General features: G+C 47.5%; 2 protein-coding genes across 6 annotated transcripts; one reads left to right on the top strand and one right to left on the bottom strand.

Annotated features, from left to right (window-relative positions):
- Positions 1 to 825: 825 nt before the first annotated feature.
- HEPACAM (hepatic and glial cell adhesion molecule) lies at positions 826 to 15,588 on the bottom strand. 5 transcript variants are annotated; one of them, XM_032426287.1, is made up of 7 exons: positions 15,092 to 15,588; positions 5,902 to 6,243; positions 4,900 to 5,181; positions 4,522 to 4,621; positions 3,761 to 3,990; positions 3,548 to 3,615; positions 826 to 3,018 (listed from the first exon to the last, which is right to left on the bottom strand). In XM_032426287.1, the coding sequence occupies exons 1-7, from the start codon at positions 15,174 to 15,176 to the stop codon at positions 2,716 to 2,718; spliced, it is 1,410 nt and encodes a 469-aa protein (XP_032282178.1). In that variant the 5' UTR covers positions 15,177 to 15,588; the 3' UTR covers positions 826 to 2,715. The 5 variants fall into 5 exon arrangements, with proteins under 5 accessions (XP_032282178.1, XP_032282177.1, XP_032282175.1 ...); XM_032426286.1 differs by having other exon boundaries at positions 3,548 to 3,618; XM_032426284.1 differs by having other exon boundaries at positions 3,548 to 3,618; positions 3,749 to 3,990.
- HEPN1 (hepatocellular carcinoma, down-regulated 1) lies at positions 1,284 to 1,619 on the top strand. Its single transcript, XM_032426200.1, is given in 3 exon segments — positions 1,284 to 1,414; positions 1,417 to 1,480; positions 1,483 to 1,619. Coding segments are annotated over 3 exon segments (312 nt in total). The 5' UTR covers positions 1,284 to 1,303.
- Positions 15,589 to 22,304: the final 6,716 nt, after the last annotated feature.

Genomic DNA, 22,304 nt, shown 5'->3' on the forward strand with positions numbered 1-22,304 from the left:
ATCGTGATTTGTTTCCTTCTGTGTTTATATCCTTTCAAGGTCATCTTTGGTTGATCTTAATCTTTGAAAATTTTAGGAGATGCTTTTCTCCAGAAAAGATTCGCATTTTTATTTTGGGAGCTTGGGACTCCCTTCTAGGATATGAACTTAATCCAGGAGCCTCAGGCTCAGCTCCCCTACCCTGCCACTGGCCCAGATCTAGTCTTCCATTACAGTGCTAAAATAAACATTTGCTCCTGGGTAATCCACATTTTATGAGTGCTATGTAGTCTGGACTCACCTTATACTTGCAAGTTTTTATACATGCTGCTCCTTTTCCCTGGAATATGTTCCTTTCATCCTGTTTTTTCACCTGATTAACTAATCTCTCTAAGACTAAGTTCAAGCCTGTTCTCCAAGATACTTTTGCTGACAATCCCTGGTTAGATGATGCTCTTACATGCTCTCAGAACATGCTCTAGCTACTTCAGTCATGGCATTTTCCTCACTGTATTATAATAACCTGCTTACTCATCTGTCTTCCTCCATGGGACTGTCTTCTGGGTAGGGGTCATGGTATAGTTATACTGTTTCCCCAGTGTCTCACACAGGACCTAGTCCAAGGTAGATAAACACGTTTGTTGAATAAATGAAAGAGCACTGGAATGAATGAATGAATGAATAAATGATAGGTGAGTGAGTGATGATTTTGGAGTGGACAACTTGGGATTTGCAAAGAGGGTGAAGGATGATGAAGGAAGATGAGAAGAAAAAGGAAAAGGGAAATGACTGGCATTTTTAAGCTGCTTGTTTTGTTCTCCTCGCTTAAGTGCAATAAAGTTGTCATTTCATTTCATCAAAAGTTTATTGAGCATCCAGTATGCGCTAGGCACTCTGCTAGATGCTGGTAATACAAAGATGAAGATCAAACAAAACAAAACAAAAACAAAACCACTTCCTTACTTACCCCCCAAGATTTAAGGCAGATTTGGCTTAAGCCTGGGAAGCCGGCCCCTCAGGGATTCAGCACCAGGGCATAGGGTACAGCATGCTTTTGTCTTCCCCTCACTTCAACCCTGCCTCCCAAGCCTAAGCAGCCTGTACTCCTTCACCAAGTCCTGCATCTCCCACCTGCCTGAGCAGCTTTCCTCTGTAGGCATGGTCTTATTTGGGATGAGGTACCTGGGAAACCTAGGGGAAGAGTTCTGGCTAAGGAGGGAAAGCTGCAAAGGCACAACTGCTCAAGGAGCCTGGAGAAGTGCATAGAGACAGGGAGCTGGGAGGGGCATGTTGTCGAGATAAGGGTGAAGGGGGCCAATTAGAAATGTTGTTGCCCTTGGGGCTGGAACAAAACCTGCCTCAGTGTGGAGTGGTGGGAGACACAGGAGTTTCTCTGTGGGATGGTGGAGAGTCAGGGCTGGAGCTTAGGAGGTTGGGGAGGGGCCAGGGATGCAAGGACCCCTACAGGCATCAGGGAAGAGAGGTTAGAACACAGAGGCCCTTACTTCTCGTACAGCTTTTTAATTGCCCTCACTCCTCACACAGATTATTGTCTCTCCTGCAAACTATTCAAGAGGCGGTGACATGGCATGGTCTGGCAACGCAGTGGCTCAACCTCTCTGTATTCTATGTTTGTGTGATTAAGAAGTCTGCCCTTGTCCTATCTCCTGGGATCCAAGCATCTGGGAGTAGGGCAGGTGGGAGCCTGGAGGCCAAGGGTTGGATCTTGTCTCCCTGCTGTCCTGGGGAGCAATAAGCCTCCTCCTCCTCTCCTTCCCTACCATTACTCTGCAGACTGGAACCTTATCCTCTTACAGCTGAAGGAAGCCCAAGGACCTTTCCCAGGGATAATGATTGTTTAAAAGTCTTGTTTCGTAAGGAAGCCAGGGAGAAGGCATAGGTGTGAGGGTTTCAAAAAAAGTTCTTCACTTGATCTAGCTTTCTGGGTCACGGGAGTGAGAACCCCCTTCTTTATAGGAATAGAGACGGAAAGAAGGCTTGGTTGCCACTGAGGGAGGCTTTGGGAGGAGGCCAAGCACTGGAGGCTTGAATTCTTTGCCCTTGCTAGGGCGCAGGTCAGGGGTCAAAGGAATGAACTTGACCCCTGCCTCACCAACTGGTACATCCCCGGGTACCAGGTGCCCAGAGAAGGGTGCTGGAAGGCACTGCCTTCACAATGATGTCCCGGATTCTCAGAACAGTCCTCTGCACACCCAGTAACCGGCATCCGACTTCCCCTTAGTTTAGGACAGTTGTTCCTTTTGGGTAAGTGGCCTCTCTAATCTGAGCTTGTCAAGAAAGTGTCCCGGGAACCAGGCGTTCATTCGGAGGGAAGGTGGGTGGAAGCACAGAGCTCCCTAGGAAGGGCACAGGATAGTCACGGGGGTTAGGTTACTGATGTTAGTTTCCATAAGACCCTCGGGGGATTGGGCCAGAAATTTAATAATCTATATGGTCCTAAGAGGGCACAACCCATACCCACTGAGAACACAGCCGGTGAACCAGGAGCAAACGCGGCCAGGTTTCACCACCTGAGCCACTCCTGGCTGCCCCACTGCGTCCCCCACCCGCGCATGCTCACGCTGGCCCCCACGCGAGCCCCACGCGAGCCCCACGCGCCGCCGCGGGGACCTCCCCTGGCCCCTGGCGGCGGCGAAGGCCGCGCTCCCCCGCCTTCTCCGGGCACCGGCCGCTTTGCTGGGCGCCCCCCCCATCCCCCGGGGGTGCCGAGGCGGCTCAGGCGCTGATCTCCACCGGGCTGGCCTCGTCTTGCTCGCGGATCAGGTGCACGCCCGCAGTCCGCAGTGTGCGCGAGGCGCTGCGCGAGCGGCCGGGCGAGCTCGGGGCCCGGGGCGGCGACGTGTGCGTCCGGCCGGTGGCGGGGGAGCGCGCCGGGGAGCGCGGGTAGCGGCGGGCCGAGCGGATGGGCAGCCCCGGCGAGCGGCCGGGTACGCCCGGCGACACGGAGTAGCCCGGCGGGCCGGGCTCAGTCGCGCTCCGAGGCTCCGGGGCGGGGTTCTCCTCGGGCTCCGGGGAGTCCTGCAAGGACACGCGCCGCCGGGGTGAGCGCCCAGTGCGGGGCGCGGGGCATACCGAGCTGAAGGAGCAGGCTTCCCTCCACACTCCCACCTGGTGGAAGGCGGCGGACAGAGGTCTGGTTTTTCTGGCCACACAGACCCTTAGCATGGTGTCTGGCCCCTAACAGGTGCTCGGTAAAGGCTGCAATGCATTAACTTGAGTGCTCTGTTCCCTTATTCTCCTCTTCCCACTTGTCTTGGACAGCCTGGGACAGACTTAGTTGTAGAACAGTGGGGAAGTCACCAGAGTTGGTATCCAGAGACGTAGGTTTGAAGCCTAGATCTGCCACTTAATGTGTATTTACTTGTTTGATACTGGGCAAGTCATTTCACCTCTGTCAACCTTATTTTTCTAAGCCCTAAAGTGCGGGTGACACAAATATTTCTCAGGGTTCGTCTGAATGCTATAAAGAGATGGTATGGCTATGGAGCACCAGAACGTGGTAGGGCTCACTGTGTGTTTGTGGGGACACCAGCACAAGTATGCTCACCTTGTCTTTCAGGATATACAGTGCCATGGGGTTCTTCCGCTCCTGCTCACTGCCTCGTGGGAGGGTATCTGCTGCACAGGGCGAAGAATGGGGGTGGCTGGCCCAGTACAGAGCCCTTTCCACCAGCCAGCACCTACACTCTTTGCTCCCCAAGTGGCCAGTATGGCCCCGCCACAACCTCCACCAAAGGATCCAGAATACCTGGGGTCCTACCTTGGCCGCACCTCTCCCTGCTCTGCAGTCTTCGTGCACTTGGTGGAGGAAGGGGCCCTGCAGAGCTGGCTTCCTTGTGGCCCAGTTCTGCCTTTTCCCAGCAGCCCACTGATCTGAGTGACGATGGGATGAGTGAGTGGGTGGCTGGGAGCTCACCTTCTGGTTTCAGATGGTCATCATTCTGGTCCATATATTCCAGGGAGCTTTGCTTCTCCAGCTTCCTCTTCTTCCTGCAAATCAACCCAGCATCCTCTGAACAGAGTTGTTGCGTGTGAGCAGGAGACGGCCTGGGGGCAGTGTCACAAGTGCAATCTCATGGCAGTAAAAGAGGCCTTGTAACAGGATGGGCTGGGTGCAGTGGGAGTGGCAATAGTCCGTGAGCTTTGGAATGAGTCGCATCTAGGTTTGTGTCTTGAGTCTGTGGCTGACATCATGGGCAAGTCACTGAACCCATCTGAGTCTGTGTTATTATCTGTAAACTGTGGATAATCACACTTAAAAGGCAGTTCATTAACCACAACCACCGTGGCGGCCCACAAAAGGTGCCCTAAGTGAAACCATTGTTTCAGCGCTGGGGCTTTTGGGGGTTGTGAGCACAGAATATAGTTCCATACGCAACACATGCAGGGCTAAAATGGATCTCCCGGGAAGAGGTGCAGGGCCCTGGGGGGGGATAGGCCTTTAAGAGACTAAGACTAGAGCTTGGGGTGGGGATGGATTGAAGGATTAGGGTGCTCAGGGTGTGGAACTTGAAGAGTTACCCAGACTTTTTGGAGGGTTTCCAGCAGGCACAGACTGTCACCAAGGTCACAAGGAGGAAGATGCCTCCTGTGGACAAGATGATGTAGAGGGAGCTTCTTCCTGGGGAGAGAGGCAGAGAGGTGGGAGAGACTTCAGAGGGCAACAAGTCTGGTGAGGAGAGCTCCTGCAGCAGAAGGAAGAGAAAAGGAGCCCCGTGCAGCATGGCTGGTCCATGGTGGAGCTTGCTGAGCCCACTTCCCACCTGTTGCTGGCTTCCATGGAGAGCTGGCCCATCCCTGCCTCTCATCCCTGCACTCTGTCTGGGATGTCCTTAGTCCCTCACAGCGCCCGCCTCTCGGGATTTGGAGTCCTGAGGGCGAGCAGACAGGGAGACTCACTGTATACGGTGATCTTGATGGGCAGGCTGCGGCCCTGGCTGATGGGGTTCTCCACCACACAGCTGTACAGGTCATCGTCCTCCATGAGCACACGGGTGATGGTGAGCACCTTGTGGTCAGGGGACAGGAGCATTCTCGAGTCATTGAGGAGGGGTTTGCCATCCTTCAGCCAGGTGTAGCTGGGCTTGGTGCCATTCTCGTGCGAGCAGTTCAGGGTGAAGGCCTCGCTGAGCTCCAGCACCGTGGTGGAAGCCACTAATACCTGTGGCCTGGAAATGGGCACTGAGTCCCGGGGGGGGGGCGGCCTGTGAGCCAGGGGCCAAACAGTGTCTCCCCTCCCCTTCGTAACTCCCTGCCTTGCAACATGTCGCAACTCGATTTGTGGTCTGAGAGGCCCTTCGGGGATCATCAGTCCGATCTTTCCCCATCATCCACTCATTCATTCATTCATTCATTCATTTCTTTACCAATTATTTGTTGAGCATCTACTAAGTACAGAGGGTACAATGCTGAGTAAGACAGCCATGGTCCCTGCCCTCACGGACCTTCCCTTCCTTCTTCTCAAATGTCTTTTCAGGATGTCTTAAACTGGCCCAGCCTGGAACATATTTCAGTTGGGCTAAACCCAGGTTCCAAATGTCTGGGTTCCAATATTGGCTCTATCTCGTACTAGCTGCATGACCTTGGGAAAGTTAGTCAACCTCTTTGTGCCTCAGTTTCTGCATCTACAAAATGGGGATAATTATATTAACTATGCCTACATTATTATCAGCATTAAATGAGTCAAGATATGCAAAACACTTGGAATAGTTTTTGGCACTTAGTAAGCACTCTATACGCGTTTGCGTGTCCTGCCAGCCAACTTCTAATGCCCGACTGTCTCACTCTCAGCTCCCAAGCAGCTTCCGTGTTGGTGTTCCCGGGATCTGGCCAGCGCACTGGGCAGACCCTCCCCTAATCCCAGGTACCAGCCCCGCCTCCTTCCCTGTCAGAGCACCTTACCATCCACAGTGAGGTTGATGGTCTTCTCCCCAGTGAACGTGTCATCCGTGATGGAGATCTCAACCTCATAGGTGCCCTCGTCGGCCAGCTGCAGGTCACTGAGAAGCAGGGAGCCATTTTCGAAGAGGCGGATGCGGTCTCGGTAGTCAGGCCGTAGGGTGCCAATGACCTCTGTGCCAATGGACTGTACCACGGTCACTGGCTTGTCCCGCTTCAGCTGCCACTTCACCACGGGCTTGTCGCTGCTGGTGCTGCTGTACTGCACAGAGAGCAGGGCGGGCTTCCCCACCGTGCCATGGATCAGGCGCACCGGGCTGGTGATGTTCACCCCCTCCAGGGGCTCTGTGGACAGAGGCCCACGGGGAGAGGGCAATGTCAGGCCCTTGGCTCCCTACCCCTCTGCCTCCTTTATGCCTTCAGATGTCTTCATGCCTCACCCTCTGGGCTCTTCACCTCCTGTCAGTCCTTCCTTCTTATACTTTGATGCCATCTCCTCTCCCATGATAGCTCTGGGCCCCTCTGATCCTCCATCACCCCTCACACCCATCGCATTGCCCTCAGTCCTTCTTCTCGCTGGCCCTCTGCCTCTGGCGGTTTTCTCCACTGCCTTCCTCTTGAGGAAGACCTCCAGCTAACCCACGCACTCTATGCTCCATTCACAGAAACATTGATTGAGTACTTCCCACGTGCCAGGTACTGTTCTGCCCTTGGGATATATCAGTGAGCAAAACAGACAAAGATGGACCTCAGGGTGAATTTGTCAGGTTTGCTTCTTGATTGGGGATTGGGAAAGTAGGGAATGGAGAAGCATGGGAAGAGAGATTCATAAAGAAGGGAGTGTGTCACAAGGCAGTGCCAATGAAGGGGAAGTTTAGGGGCCAGAAGACAACTAGACCATTCTTCATTCATACCAAGAGTCTCCTCTCTCCTTGCCCCCGCTGCATGGAACACTTTACTAGGCCTACCTGGGGCCAAAGAGTTCTGCAGCTGAGTAGTTGGTTTTAGAAATACACCCAGTCCCACATGCAACCCCTATAGAAGAGGGATTTGGGATGGGCAGAACAAAGAGTTTGGAAACAGAAGGCCTTGTAAGATTGGGCTCCACCACCTACAGCCTAAGTGGACCTAGGCAAGCCATCGTTCTAGGCCTCATTTTTCTCATTTAGAAAATCAGGATATGAGCAACAACAAGAACAACTGCCTTATCAGGTTCACAATGGAAAAGCACAATACATACATCAGTTATTGTTGTGTAGTGGAGAGAACACAAGAGTGAACATCAGAGACCTGGGCCCTTATTGTTGACTTAGGACCTAGGAGAAGTCACTTACCTGTTTGGGACTCAGGTAGGTAAAATAAGTGGCAAACTTGATGTTACATCCATTTGTCAGCCCTGCCATTCTGGGATTTTACCATCTTGTCAAATGGTTGCCCCATCTAGAGATGCATCCCATATTTCAGAGGTCTCTTAGGGGGCTTCGGGACCTGAACAGATGCCATTCATTGGTGTTACATGGCCTTGTAGAGCAATATGACCACCCAAAGACGGTCTTCTGGAGAGGATGTCAGTTGGGAGCAGGGCTGAGTTTACCTGAACAGACACTTACAGGTCAGGTTCTCAGTCCCTCTGCACCCCCAGCTGCTCTCTCTGATGGTCACTGCCTCTGAATTCCCTCTCTCTTTCTCCCACTCTCCCATTCTGCTACTGTTGTTTAAATTTGGGGAAGTTAAGTTGTACCTTTCCCTTCCTTATTCTTCTACTTGTGCTCAGAGGACCCAGACCAAGCCAGGAGGGAATTAATTTAAAAGGTGAGTTGTGGAGATCAAAGCAAATGTAATAAACCTATTCAGTCCATTTTTGAAACAAGTTCTTTGTTAAAGAGTGAGCTCGTCACCTTTGGAAGGGATGGAGGAAAGGCGCATTGCTATTCTTTCACCTCTCTGTGCCTCAGTTTACTCCTCTGTATAATGAGGTTGTGGGGCCAGATGATCACAAGGGTCCTTTTTAGCTCTGACATTCTGTGATCCATGACCTGCCAGGTATGTTAGAATCATAAAACTTTAAAAGTGGAAGAGACTATTTGAATGATTAAAACGTCCATATGTATGAATATGATATGCTTGTTATTTTTTAAGGATTTATTTATTTATTTGAGGAGAGAGAGCACGCAAAAGAGCAGGGGCGGGGCAGAGGTAGAGAATCTCAAGCAGACTCCCCCCCCCGCCGAGCACAGAGCCCAATGAGGGGCTTGATCTCACGACCTGAGCTGAAAACAAGAGTCAGTTGCTTAACCGACTGAGTCACCCAATGACCCCTATGCTTGTTATCAAGAGGAGTCTTGATTTGGGGGAGGTATAATGGACAAAATCAAATATTTTCAAATATTTTTTATTAAAGATATTGTTGTTCCCATAAAACCATGTATAAAAATGAAAACAAAATCTAGTTCTGGCTCACAGATTCAGTAGAAGAGGTGGTGGGGACCAGACTCCTGTCCTCCCCAATAACTTGGGGTACTACTAGGAATCCCTCTGGCTCTGTGTATCAGACTGAAATCCATTTGCTCACATAATACTTGAGACTTCTTCCAGCTCTGAGTTTCTGTGATTATTTAGATGGGATTTCCTGCCTAGCAACAGCTAGGTCCCAGGCTTGGCTTGATTTAGAAAAGCAAGCTTTCAGAGTTCCCTGGATAGGCAAATAGACTTTGGAATGTGTGACTTGAGGTGGCCCTGAGAAAAGTCATTGAGTTTCATTAAAGGCCATGGTGGTGATGAGCAATGGTTGGGGAACCTCTATTCAGGACCCAGTCGGAAGCAGTGTGGTATGAGCGCATGAGGGTTGTAGATGCAGAACCGGAGGGTTCTCATTTCCTCCTTCCAGGAGGCTAGGGAGTGACAGTCCCAGCTCCAAGGAGAAGTGGAAGAGATTCCCCTTCCTTCCATCTTCTCTGGCCCTCCCTTGAGCTTCCCCCATTTCCTGTCACTCCCTACAAGGTCCTAGTGGTCCTTTTGTGATGTCTTCCCAGCTCAGGTCAGTTCTTTCTGTCAGTTTAAAGTTGATTCTTCTGTATAAAAACATTGGAAAAGCTACAGCATATGGATTGCCTTAGGCTTCACCCTCCTCTGGGTGGGTACCTTCCTTGTGCGCGGGAACACAGGTATGCCCACGAGTCGCAGGGATGTATGTACTCATGTTCAGAAATGAATGGAGCAGTCTTTCTGAGAAGCTGAGCAAACACTGTTTCCAAAAACTCTAGCCAAAATTGGAGTTGGTATTAAGTTCAGGGTTCCACAACTTTCAAGGGACACAGAGAACTGGGACAGGAGCCAAAGCAGGACACAGAAATGAGGAAATGGCTATAACAACTACAATCCACAGTGGAAATAAAAGGGACTAGGGCTATTCAACCTTGAGAAGCGATTAACTTAATCATGGTCCTTGAGTCTCTGAGGCATCATTATGTAGAAAGTCTCTGTTCCCACTGGAGGCTGAACAAAAGGAAATTGACATCACAGCAAGATTTACCTGTTAAACTGTGCCATACTGGTAGGTGGCCCCTCTCAAGGAGGATTTTGACCAGCGGTGACAACCAAGAAATGTTAAGCTTTAAAATATGAGAAAGTATATGCTAGTAACCCTGGGTTCCCTTAGGAGCCTCTCCTTTTAAGGGAACCATCATCTGCTTATTTTCCTATGCTCCTTTATGCTTGGCACAGTTTTCCTTTTACCAGTATTTGCCTGAAATTTTCCTTTTAAAAGTGTCAATGAGACAATGCCAAACACGTATTCTAGGATTTGGTCTTTATACACCTAATCCATACTCGCTAACACCGTGGGCTGCAGTTATATCCTTCTTTATGGGTTTTTTGTCTTGTTTGGGTCTGTCACCACAAGGAAGTCCCTTTGGCCATCACAGATACCCTTCTCTGGACTTTCTTCAATTCTATTATTTCTTTTTTGAGGTGCAGTGACCAGAACTGCATACAAGAATCCAAGGGTGGCCCACAGCATGGTTTTCTAAAAGGAAAACATTTTGCTTTCTGATTTTGGTTCTTAATGTTCTTCCTAGGGGACAATGCTCTGAGAACAACCCCCTCCTCTGCCCCGTCCTATAGGTGCACTACTGATTACATACTTGTTGAAGTTACCGTGTTGTGTTCTTTTGTTAGTATCCTGTTGAGGCCTCCAAGGGCCAACACGAGTGAGAAATCATTTTAAGTGTCAATCACTCAGGAACACAGGAGAAAGCCAGGAAACAGAAATTGTGGAGAAGGCCCTTGGGATCCAGGAAGAAAAGGGTCTTTGTACCTTTTTATCTGTACTTTAAAGAGTGTAGATGTTCAGTAATGCGTATCTAGCTAATAGATACTAAGATGGCACATAGAGATTTTCCTTGTTTTAGATCAGAACGGGCACTATTGTTAAGCTGTCATTTCTCCAAAACTGACTTATAAATTCAATACAATACCAATCAAAATCCTAGGAGGTTAACTTTGTGATAGGGCACAAGAATAGATAAACAGATCAGTGGAATAGAACAGAGTCCAAAAATAAACTTATATATGATCACTCGACTTAGGACAAAGGTATGCTGCAGTGTTCTGGGGAAAGGATTCTTTTTCCAATAAATAGTGCCAGGCCATATAGGAAAGAAATGAATCTTGATCCTTACCTCACACCTTACACAAATATCAATTCTAGGTGGACTGTGGATCTAAAGTGAAAGGTAAAACAATATTTTTTTAAAAAAGAAAACATAGGAGAATATCTCCATGACTTGAGGGCAGACACAGATTTCTTAGACAGGACACAAGAGTGGTACCCATAAAAGAAGGAAGTGATACATTGGACACAATGAAATTAAGGGCTGTTCATCAAAAGACACCATTAAGAGAGTGAAAAGGCAAGCTGCAGGGTGAGAGATATTTGCAAGGCATGTATCCTATAAAGGATATTTTGTATCCAAAATATATTTCTTAAACTCCTACAAATCAATAATTTTTTAAAAATCCAGAAAACTTAGTAGAAAAAGCACAAAAGACTTAGAAGAGGTACTTCACAAAGAAGGATATCGAAATGGCTAATAATGATATGAAAAAGATAGAACTTAATTAATAGTAATAATGGAAATGCAATTTTAAACCATAATTTCATACCACTTCCTACTCACTAGGATGACTAAAATAAAAAAGAGAAGACACAATTGTTGGTGAAGATGCAGGGTATCTGGAGCTGCTGGTGGGAATGTGGATTGACACAATCACTTTTGAAAATTGTTTGGCCATATCTACTAAAGCTAAACACACACATATAACTCAGCAGTTCTACTCCTAAGTATATCCCCAAAGAAATGTGTACATCTGTTCACCAAAAGACAGGTACTAGAATATCTTAACAACTGTATTGATAAAGCCCCAAACTAGAAACAACCAAAGTGTCTATCAAAGTTGAATAGATAAATAAATTGTGGTATATTCATACAATGGAATACTATACAGCACTGAGACCAAACAAATTACAATTTCAACAACAACACGAATGAATCTTACAGATTTGGTGTTCAGCGAAAGAAGCCAGATACAAAAGAATCCATGCATATGATTCCATTTATACAAAATTCAAAGACATGCAAAATTAATCTGTATTAGAAGTAGGATACCACTGTAACCCAGGGGAGGGCCACAGTAACTGAAATAGTATGGGTGTGCTTCTGAGGTGCTGAAATGTTCTATTTCTTGATCTTGGAGGCTGATTACATGGGTTCATTCATTTTTTAAAAGTTCATCAAACTGTATCCTTATGTTAAATGCATTTCTGGGCATAACTCTCTGTCAGAAGAAAAAGATAGCACCTACAATGTGGAGGTGATCTTAGGGCTAAAAGGGTAAAACCCAGGTAAGGGACTTTTTCCTATTGGGTCCCTAGAGGATGGAATAGTTCTAGGATTCCAGAGAGTAAAATTTTGCCAATCAGATTATCTAGATTTAAGGCATGCCATATTTATGTCCGTATGTCGGTGTCCTAGCCTCTAGAAAAACTTTGTTCGAATGTTTCATGAATTGGGCTGTGATCAGTTTAGGAAAGTCTCATTTGTCCGTGTTAGGGACAAGGCATTAAAGACTCTTACTTGCCCCCTGTAAGTGCTAATCTTAAAAACTACATTTCCCAGCCTTCCTTGCAGTTAGGTATGGCCATGTGACTCTCTTCTAGACAATAGAACCAGGGGAATTGATAGGTACCACTTATAGGCTAGTTTGGAAAAAACCTATCCTGTTTTTTTGTTTCTTTTGTTTGTTTTAAATCCTCTACCTGCAAGAAATGGGAGAAAAACCTCAGGGTGACAGGGTGACTAGTGGAAACACATGTCAACTTGGTCCCTGAAAACTTCACAGAACAGAGTTCTTCCTCATCCTAGGCCTAGTCTGGAACTGCATTGTACTACTGCATGGTTAGTGCCAGGAACTTAAATTTGGGAACTTGTTTGTCACAGAAGCTGGCATTTTCCTAAGTAATATGGTGAGCATGACAGAAATTCCTTGTAGAATCTCAGCTCTTTATTGTTCTTGAGTCCACAGCAATACAATGGCCTAATCCTACACTTACTTCTTACCCATCAAAGGTCATAACTAATATCCTATCAGCATAATTTATATGTTTTGTTATATTTATTGGGTTATATTTTCCCACATAGAAGATCCTTGGTCACCTTTTGATTTTACCTGGTCACACTGACTGACAAGATCTTTCTATAATTTTTTTCCTTACCATTCTATGACCTGAAGGAATTTAAGGACAGCTCTGACTTGTATATTTCACCGTGCACTTTGTATTCTCTATTCACGGCCTCCATACCTTCAGCTTTCATGATTCCTTCCACTCATTGTAATTTCCACTGAGACCACTCTCACTAAGGTTAATCGTTATCTCTGAATTGCCATATCCAACAAACGTTTTTAGTTGTAATATAATAACACTAATAGTTGAGATATAATTGGCCCTTGGTATACTGGACCTCTTTGACACATTTGATGCTGATTCTCCAAAAAACTCCCAACTCCCTTGACTTTCTGGACACCACAGCCTTCTAGTTCCCCTCTCTCTCACTGTTCCTTCTTGGCCTCCTTGATGGGCCTTTTTTCCCTCTACCTTCCTCTACAAATCTTGGGGTTACTCAATGTTCCACGTTCAGCCCATTTTCTCCTCCTAGGTGATATTATCCATTCTCATTGTTTTGGATTTCACCTATAGGCTGAGAGCTCCCACCTCAACCCTGACCTCCCTGCCCCCCACCCCCACCCCTGCTTTAGGCTATTTCACATTTTCCCACAAATGTCTCATAGACATTTCAACCTCAATATGGACAGTACTCATTATCGTATATCCAACCCTATCCCAGCGTGTCATTTCAGGTTTCACACAGAAATCCTCCCTCCCCACCCCCGATCCTCTCACTTCCTATCAATCACTAGGTCCTGACTTTCCCTCCAAAATATTATCTCCACATGCCTCATTCCCCCTATTTTTAACCTAACTCCAGCTCATGTTTTTTCTCCCTTGAATTATTGCAATAACCTTGTTATGGGTTAAATTGTGCTCCCACCCCCAAATTCATATGTTGAAGTCCTAACCCGCAGTACCTCAAATGTGACCTTATTTGGCAATGGGGTTATTGCAGAGGTAATAAGCTAAGATGAGGTCATACTGGAGGAGGATGGGCCCCTAATCTAATCTGACTCATGTCTTGATAAAAAGTGGAAATTTGGATGCAGACACAAGCATAGGGAGAATGTCCTGTGAAGAGAGAAACTCTGCTGCCACAAGCCCAGGAACTCCCTGAAGCTAGCAGAGAGGCCTGGAGCAGATTCTTCCATGGAGCCCCAAAGAGAATATGACCTTGATCTCAATCTTTTAGCCTGCAGAACTGTGAGACTAGACATTTCTGTTGTTTAAGCCACCCAGTCTGTGGTTCTTTGTTACAGTGGTCCTAGCAAATGGATACAGGCTTCCTTTCCTATCTTGTTTGCCTCCCGTTTCTTCTCTAATGCCTCGCAGCAGAACGAGCTATCTGAAACACAAGTCTGGTCCTGCCAGTCTCCAGATGAAAAGCCATCCAATACCCCCTTCCCCCTTCACTGTTTACAGATTCTATCCCAGGTTCCTTAGTATGGTTTACAAGGCTCTTGCCCACTTAACATTTTCTTCTCCAGCAAGGGTGAGTGGCTGGACTGCTCCCAAACCCATGATGCCATTTCAAAATGTTGACCTTTGCCCATTTCCCCAACTATAATGCCCATTCCTGCATCTACCTATTTTTCTCATCCTTTAAAATTTAGTGCAGACATTCCCAGGACACCTCCCCTGATATTCCCCTCACCCCACCCTGCAGCGCTAGCACCAGCTTCCTGGATTGGGGTAGGGGACCCCTCTCTGATCCTGGCCATCCTCTGTGTATCTCACTCATCGTAGTTTCTGCATTTTATTAAAATGATCTCTGCATCTGTTTGCCCCAGCAAGTTGTGAATTGCTAGGCTCTCCGGAATAGTGTGTGTGTGTGTGTTTATTCCCATGCCTGTGCACACACACAGAAACTTATCTATTTAAAGTAAGATCAATTCTCTAAGGAGTTGGTAGGGGGCAGTACACAAGGTAGGTGTCTACAGCATGGGGTGAGTTATGGATGGGTTGCTGTTATTTCCAAAAACCAAAAGACTCATTATCTCCCAAGCTTATTTCATCTCCCTTGCTGTTGTACACTCAGAGCGGCCAGGGTGGGGGGTTGGGGAGGCAAAAATCCCAGATCTCCCTCACCCCTCCAAGCCCCATCATGATCCCTTGGAAAGAATGCCGGACTGGCCCACGCCAACAAGACATCCCATAAGCCCACGCCAACAAGACATCCCATAAGAAATGGCTCACTGCCCTCTATCTAATGTACTGAATGCTGTGGGAGCTCCGAAGTCATGCAGCCTTTTGGGGGAGGGGCGCAGGGGCTGGGTGGGAGGCACAGAGAATGAAGAAATACATTCAACATTAATGCCTGAATTCACTGAGATGCTTCCCACGGGCAGCTGAGCTCTCTCCCCTCCTCCCAGATTAAAGGCATTCTGGCCTTCAACTCCCCCTCCCTCCCTTTTGCATGTAGCGGGGTCCCTCTCCAGACCCTCTCTTACCCTTCCGGTCTCCTACCTGTCTGGATCAGAAGAAGGTAGACAAAAGGAGTGAGGCTCAGGGCACTGAAGGCTCTGGACGGGGCTCCCCTTTCTCTCTTCATTTTGGGTGGCGTTCTCCGGCTCTGGTGCAGACAATTAGCATGATTTCTCCACTCTGGGCACGTCCCTTTGTACCACTCGGAGTTTCTCTGCCCGAACACAACCCTGCCAACTTCCCTCTGAATACACAGAGCCCTGTGTATTGCTGGGCTTGTTCTTTCCTCTCTTTCAGACCTGGCATTTTCTAGTTTCAAAGCACTACATCCCTGGTTCGGAAGGGGGTATCTGCTTAGGATATAATCTTCAATGCGGGTTCTAATCGGATGGGTCCCACCCGTTCTTTGCCTGCCTGTGCTGAGCCCCACTACCAGGGGGTGATGAGGATTGGGGCTCAGTGAAGGGACTGGGCTGGGACACACGCTGAACTGGATCTTGTGTCCCAATCTATCCTGTCTCCACCTCACGCTCCGTGTTCCTGTGAAGGAGGGCACGTGCCAGGGACAGACCTCCAATAAGCTCTGAAAAGGGAAACAGAGGAGCTTTTAAAAAGCTGGGGAAAGAGAGACTCCAGAGAACTGCTGAAGAAATGGAAAATCCCTGTTCTACCCCCAGGAAGAAGATTGGAAAATGGCTCAAATTCTATTATTTTCCTACCAAGGAAAATAAGGATTTTGCTTGGGATTCTCTCTCCCATCACAGAATCACATAGATGCTGGGGACCTCTTTCCAGGAACCACTCTGTTCGTTCCCCTGTCTCCAGCCAATTTTCTAGAACATGTCAGAGCACAGATGAAGGTAATACTCTAACAGCCAGCATTCTGGGGTTCTATTAGCAGCTTCACAGCCTACTTATCTCCTCTTGTCTCGAGGATGTGATGAGGAGAAACACCCTAGCTCCACCTGACCCCTCACTATTATGTCCACACATTTTCAAGAGCACTGTCAGTGGAATGTATACTTACTAGCTGTGAGATCTTGGGATGGGCTTACAATCTCCTTAAGCCTCCAATTTCACATCTTCTTTGTAGGGTATGTAGCTTCATTGTAGGAATTGTTGAGAAGATTGATGACAATTTAGTACAGTGGAGTGCCTTGGAAATCCTTTGTTAGAGAGATAACATTTTAAACTTAAAAAAACCTGCCTCTTCTTCTCTTTCATTCCTGTAGCAATCTTTATATCTTGATGAGACTAAAGATTACAGCTCCCCTCTTGGTTGTCTCTAAGCCTGGTCTTAGTCTTGTAAATGTGGTAACTACCTCTCGAAATAGTCTTGTTACATACTGGAGAAAGCCTGAGTAGGCCAGGTTTCTAGAACTAAAGACTCATTGCGTAACTCATCTGAGCCAAAGGATGGGGAGTTGAGGAGAGAAGCATTGGTTTTGAACTTCATGAAGGAACTCCAAAAAATACTCTGAAATACGTAAAGACACTTTTTTTTTCATTTTGCATTTCTGTGTCTATGACTTTTCCCTAGACTTTTGCCTCTGGTAAAAGTCAGCGTGGTTTCAGCAGACATACAATGAAAAAGAAAAAGTCAAGATTTAGCTTCTGACATCTAAAATACTATTTTAGAATCAGTAGCAAGACAAAAGGCTTATGAGCCAGTCTTTGTAAAGGACAAAAGGATATTTTAATTTCCTTTAACTATGACTTCCACCTATCACGGAGCGACCTTTGGACGGACTCACAGAGTTCTGCTGTAGAGTATAGATAAACGGCCTCTTTTGTCTGTGAGGGCTAGGCCTTGAGGCTTATTGTCCAAGGGTAAAAGGAGGATATGATGTTCAGGAAATAGAAAGTCTGGAGTCTGCCTTTTTTAGCCTGAAGGATGATGGAAAGAAAAATGTGATAGCGGGAGACCTAAGTGGAATCTAACTTCTCAACATCCTCCCTTCCCCTGCCCTAGAGGTGGACCTTAGGCTCCTTACACCCATGCAGAATATGCAAGCATCCCAAAGTGTTCACAGGCTCCCTTGAGGGGACTCAGAAGTGCCCAGAAGACAAAGAACTGGCAACAGCTGGGGACCGCCAACTGCTGTGGGGGGGGAGGGGTCAGCGTGTAGCTCAGCAGGGAGCAGGGAGAACAGTGCATAGGTCCACAGACACCAGCTCCCCGCTTGTCACAAGGTCACCGAAGCCACACCTTGTATACTCACCCCAACTCTCCTTAGAGAGGAGCTGGGTCGGGGGAGGAAACTAAACAAATTGAATGAGCAGTTGCGTGAGTTGTCCCAGCCCTGATCGAGCCTCCTCAAAAGAATGTCGAAATAGACGGGTCAAGAATGAGTTTACCAGGATGGATTAATATTTAGCTTGGGGGCTGCGAGGGGGCATACGTGACAGATCACAGCAGCCAGCCGCAAAGGCACGAAGCAACGAGCAATCTTGCCATCTTGCTTCAGGCCCTTCCAAGATGAGTAGACCTAAAGAAGCTTATGTCATCGGCCTATGTGCCTTTCTCTCTTAAACCAGCGAGCGCTCTGATTGAAGGACTATGTCTTACTGGTCTCTGTAGTCCTACTGCCTAACACAGGGCCTGGCACATAGTAGGTTCTCAGCAAAGAGTTGCTGAATATTGCAGGGATGAGAACTTGCCGGCAGGGGGGCGGCGGGGCACTCCTTAAGCGACTGGAGACAGTATAGGATGGCTGTGAAGGGGAGCTGGGACAGAGGCGTGAGGGCGGGGAGGGCACCAAATGACTGCAGATGACAGACCAGTTTGGGAACACAGATGAGGCACCTCTTTGTGAATTCCCAGAAATAACTGGGATTCACGTTGGGGGGCGGCCCTCATCCGATAAGCAACTGGGTTACAGACACATAAGGTAACAGTCTAGCCAACTCGATTCTCACACATAACATAACGTGTATCTCACCTGTCCTCCCTTGCCTTGTTTTATCCTTCCATATGTCTTGTGGGTGTGTCTGCCTCATCTAATTGTTGAGGATAGGCTGTTCTCTGATTTTACAGGGATATCCTGATTCTAAATATTACATTTCTTCAACTTCAAAAGTCTATTTATACGTGTCAGTTTGCATGTCCCACTTTGGGGCACATGCAGGAACACATCAGAAAATGTTCCTGAGGCCATTTCCTCATTAGCCCGGGAGATTCTCCAGTGCAGGGACTATAACTCTTCATTCTTACAAGTCTCCTCATGGGCCCATTTCTGAGCGAGGCTTAATGCAGCTGCTGAAGCAGATGATGTCGACGGACTGCTTGACTGACGGCAGTAATGCCCTTGCTTAGCCAAGACCCAGGCCCCTTTCTCCTCTGAGCACTTCACAGATGCATTTCCAAAGGCATTGTCCTCTTCTGAGCAGCATGGCCCAGTCCTCTTGACTCTGCTGCACACGGCTGCTTCCGGCCACTCTTCCTTGGCACCCCCGCTGGGGCTCTGGGATCCCAACCCCTCACCCTTGCACCCATGGCAGCCCTAGCCGGCTGTACTCAGACCTCTGCACTGAGCACCCAGATGGTGCCCTGAGGCTCAGAAAGGAGCCCCCAACACACACACACACACACCCCTGTCAACTTAAACTCGCAAGTGTTCCATCCCCAGGACAGGAGGCTGTTCCTTAGTGATTTTGAATAAGTCACCATCCTACATAGACCTTTATGGGAAATGCTGGTGGGCGGGGGAAGCTGGCTGGAGAATCATAAAAATGAGCTCTGTCTTCAAAGAACTGAAGGCCTAGCAGGAATGGCAGAACAGTAGATTCACTCCGCAGCAAGAGACATGTGAGACTACCTTGTCCCACTTCTTCATTTCTTAGATGAGGGAATTGAGGGACAGAGAAGTTAAGTAACTTGCCCAGAGTTAAACTGTTATGTAATGATCAACCCAGGACTCCTGAAGTTACTTCATTATAGAGGCAAGAAGAGGTAAAATACACACACACACAAATTGGTAGATAAGTACCAATTTTAATAACTCGACCATTAGATTTAAGAACATCTCCACCCACCTGGCCTGTTTGTCTCCAGGCTCTAGGAAGAATGCACTGGCATTCACGATACCACTGGAGAGGTTCTGGCCTTATCGACCATAATATCAGTGGTAATTTTTATATTTAGCACTCTCCTCTCTTTCTCTCTATTCACTCACTGATATTGAGTCATATCTGTTCTTCCATTCAATTGTAAATCATCCCTGGACGCAGAATGAAAAAAAGTCCTCCAACAAATGGCACCAAGATTCCTCTTAGAGAGGGAATTGTCTTTAGCCAGAAAAAGATTTAAATACATCACAGGGAGCAGGAGGTAAGGTCTTAAGCATCAAAGGTCGAGGAACAAAAAGGTAAACTGCTGTGCTTTAGAAATAGAAAGGAATTTGGGGAGGGGGACAAGCAGAGAGGACAGAAGTTAGGAAGGAGAGAGAATGAGAGAGCCACATGATGGGGGAGCTGAAGACATGCAAAGAACAGTGTGAACAGTTGTGCTGTGAAACCCTTCCTCCTCTGTCTTCTTCAAAACTTCCAGAAAAGTTTAATACACCTAATGCAGAATGAGTGTATTCCATCTGACTGATGGAATATGGCAAAGGTAGTGGGATAGCCACTCCCTTGATTCGGTTTTGTCGTGGAAGACTTGGCTCAGCAGACCAGAGAGAGATTGTCGTCCTACTGGCTTTGAAGGTGTAAAGTGTGGGGTGGGCCAGGGCCACATGGAAAGGAACTGCCAGTGGCCTCTCGGAGCCAAGGGTAACCCTCTGCCAACAGCCGGCAAGAAACTAGGGACCTCAGTCCTGCAATTACAAGGAACTAAATTCTCCCAACAAGCAGGGAGCCTGGAAGGGGACCCCCGACCTTTAGAGAGGAATGCTGAGCAGCCAACACCTTAACTGAAGTCTGGTGAGACCTTGAGCAGAAGAGCCAACGAAGCCATGCCTGCGCTCCTGACCCACAGAAACTGTACAGTAACAGTTGTACATTGTTTTAAGCTGCTAAATTTGTGGCAACTTGCTATGCAGCATAGAGAACTAATATAGGTGTGTGTGTGTGTGTGTGTGTGTGTGTGTGTAAGATACTCCTCACTTTGCCAGGCACTTTATATCTATTTGTTCATTTAATTCTCCCAATAGCCCTTTTAGGCAGACATTATAACCCCACTTTACAAACAAGAAAATTTCAAATTCCAAGAAGTTAACAATGCGCTAAGGTCCTGTAGATACTCAGTGGCAGAACTTGGATTAGAAATGCGGGCTGATGGGGCACCTGGGTGGCTCAGTTGTTAAGCGTCTGCCTTCGGCTCAGGTCATGATCCCAGGGTCCTGGGATCGAGCCCCGCATCAGGCTCCTTGCTCCGCAGGGAGCCTGCTTCTCCATCTCCCAACCCCCCTGCTTGTGTTCTCTCTCTCACTGTGTCTTTCTCTGTCAAATAAATAAATAAATAAAATCTTAAAAAAAAAAAAAAGAAATGCAGGCTGATGACCAACAAAGCTTGGGCTTCTGACCACCTCCCTAGCTCCACAATAGAATCCGCTTCCCACTTGCAAGTCTTGGTCCTGGTCTAATCTTTTACCCCCAGCAACAGCTCTCTAAGCTCCAGAAAGTAAGGTGGCCCTCTCTGCCCACCCCCGGTGCCCCCAATTATTGCTGAAGCTGTTTTTGGTTCTTGGTTCCATAAACCTATACGTGAATGGTGCCAGAGTTGTCCCTGTCATAAATTCAATTTGCCAGGATGGAGAGAGAGGGCGGAATCAGGATGCCAACATCAGCCAGAGAATTTGTAGAGCAGCGCATTGCCTGGGAAACAAGGAATTTGTGTGAGGCTTTGTGCTGAGAGGAGGCAGGGCCTCGCTGCTCCAGCAAGCACTGAACAAGAGACAGATTAGCTAACTCTCTTCGGAACAAAACAAGCTTTTTTTTTTTTTGGAACTGGACAGCGAGGAATGGCCCTCCCAAAGGACATTTCATCTTTCCTTTTCCTTTTTAAAGTTCTCCTAGGTAGCCTTACTCCGGGTCCTTTCTGAGAAACATCAAATAGAAAGTGGAGATGGGGTCAAAGGCTCCTTCCGCCCTATCCAGGGCCTTCGTCCTGAACCATTGGTTTTGCTGCCTGCAGATCTCTGTAAATGTGAGGAGTCACTCAGAGGAAAAGCCTTCTGCAGACAGATGGTATCTCAAAAAAGTGGGGGGGGGGTGGTGTTGGGAGAAGTATGTGATCTTGGGAGGGCAAGGGGTCCTGGGTGAATTTCAGTAAGGTGGAGAGGAGGTGCTCCCATATCTGAGCTGGCCAACTGAAAAACATCAAAGCCTTTTATGCTGAGAGTAAATATTTGACTTCTGAATAGAATTCCCACCCCCTCAGAAACTGAGAGGAACTCAGGCTTGTGTCCATGGTTGCTGAACGCGCCCTATTCAGCAACTCTCCAGAGGAACAAAGAGGGGAAATTAATGGGCATTAAAGTGTTGGAAAGATCGTGCTTTTGCTGACCTATTTAAGATGCAGTGAGGACATTCTAGAGAACTTCTCTGGAGTTCTGTTCTTGTAAAACTTCAGTACTCAAATAAAAACAGGTTGAAAAATCCTGGGGAAGCCACAGTTACCCCCAACTCATGAAAGGCTTCATTGTTTCCCTTCTTCTAGATCCTCAAATGGTGTCTTCCCACCAACCATGTCCTGCGGAAGGATTTGCTGCCACACTCCCTCTGTCTCCCTCTCCTCTTCCCCCCCCTCCTCCCAGTGAGGGAGGCCCAGAAATGGAAATCAGCTAGCCAGCATCTAATAATTCCTTACTGTGTGAAGAGCACACAATGTTCCAGAGGTTAACAAGAGGAGTGGGATGTGGGAAAGGGGAACGGTGGCGCATTCCAAAGGAATGGAAGGCACGGTTCCTGTCCAGGTGCTTAAATATAGCTGGGAGCGGTATATTTCAATCTGTAAGCAGGTACGATTGCCAATACATTCGCATTGCCGCTTACACACTGCCTTCACCTGGGTGGCTCAGTTGGCTAAGCGACTGCCTTCGGCTCAGGTCATGATCCTGGAGTCCCAGGATCGAGTCCCGCATCGGGTTCCCTGCTCGGCAAGGAGTCTGCTTCTCCCTCTGACCCTCCCCCCTCTCATGCTCTCTCTCTATCTCATTCTCTCTCAAATAAATAAATAAAATCTTTTAAAAAAATAAAAATAAATTATTTCATTTAATCTTCTATCAATTCTATGTGCAGGAATTTTTTTCTCCAA

Source organism: Phoca vitulina, unplaced genomic scaffold, assembly GCF_004348235.1.
Source record: "Phoca vitulina isolate PV1807 unplaced genomic scaffold, GSC_HSeal_1.0 scaffold34, whole genome shotgun sequence".
Taxonomy (NCBI): Eukaryota; Metazoa; Chordata; class Mammalia; order Carnivora; family Phocidae; genus Phoca; species Phoca vitulina.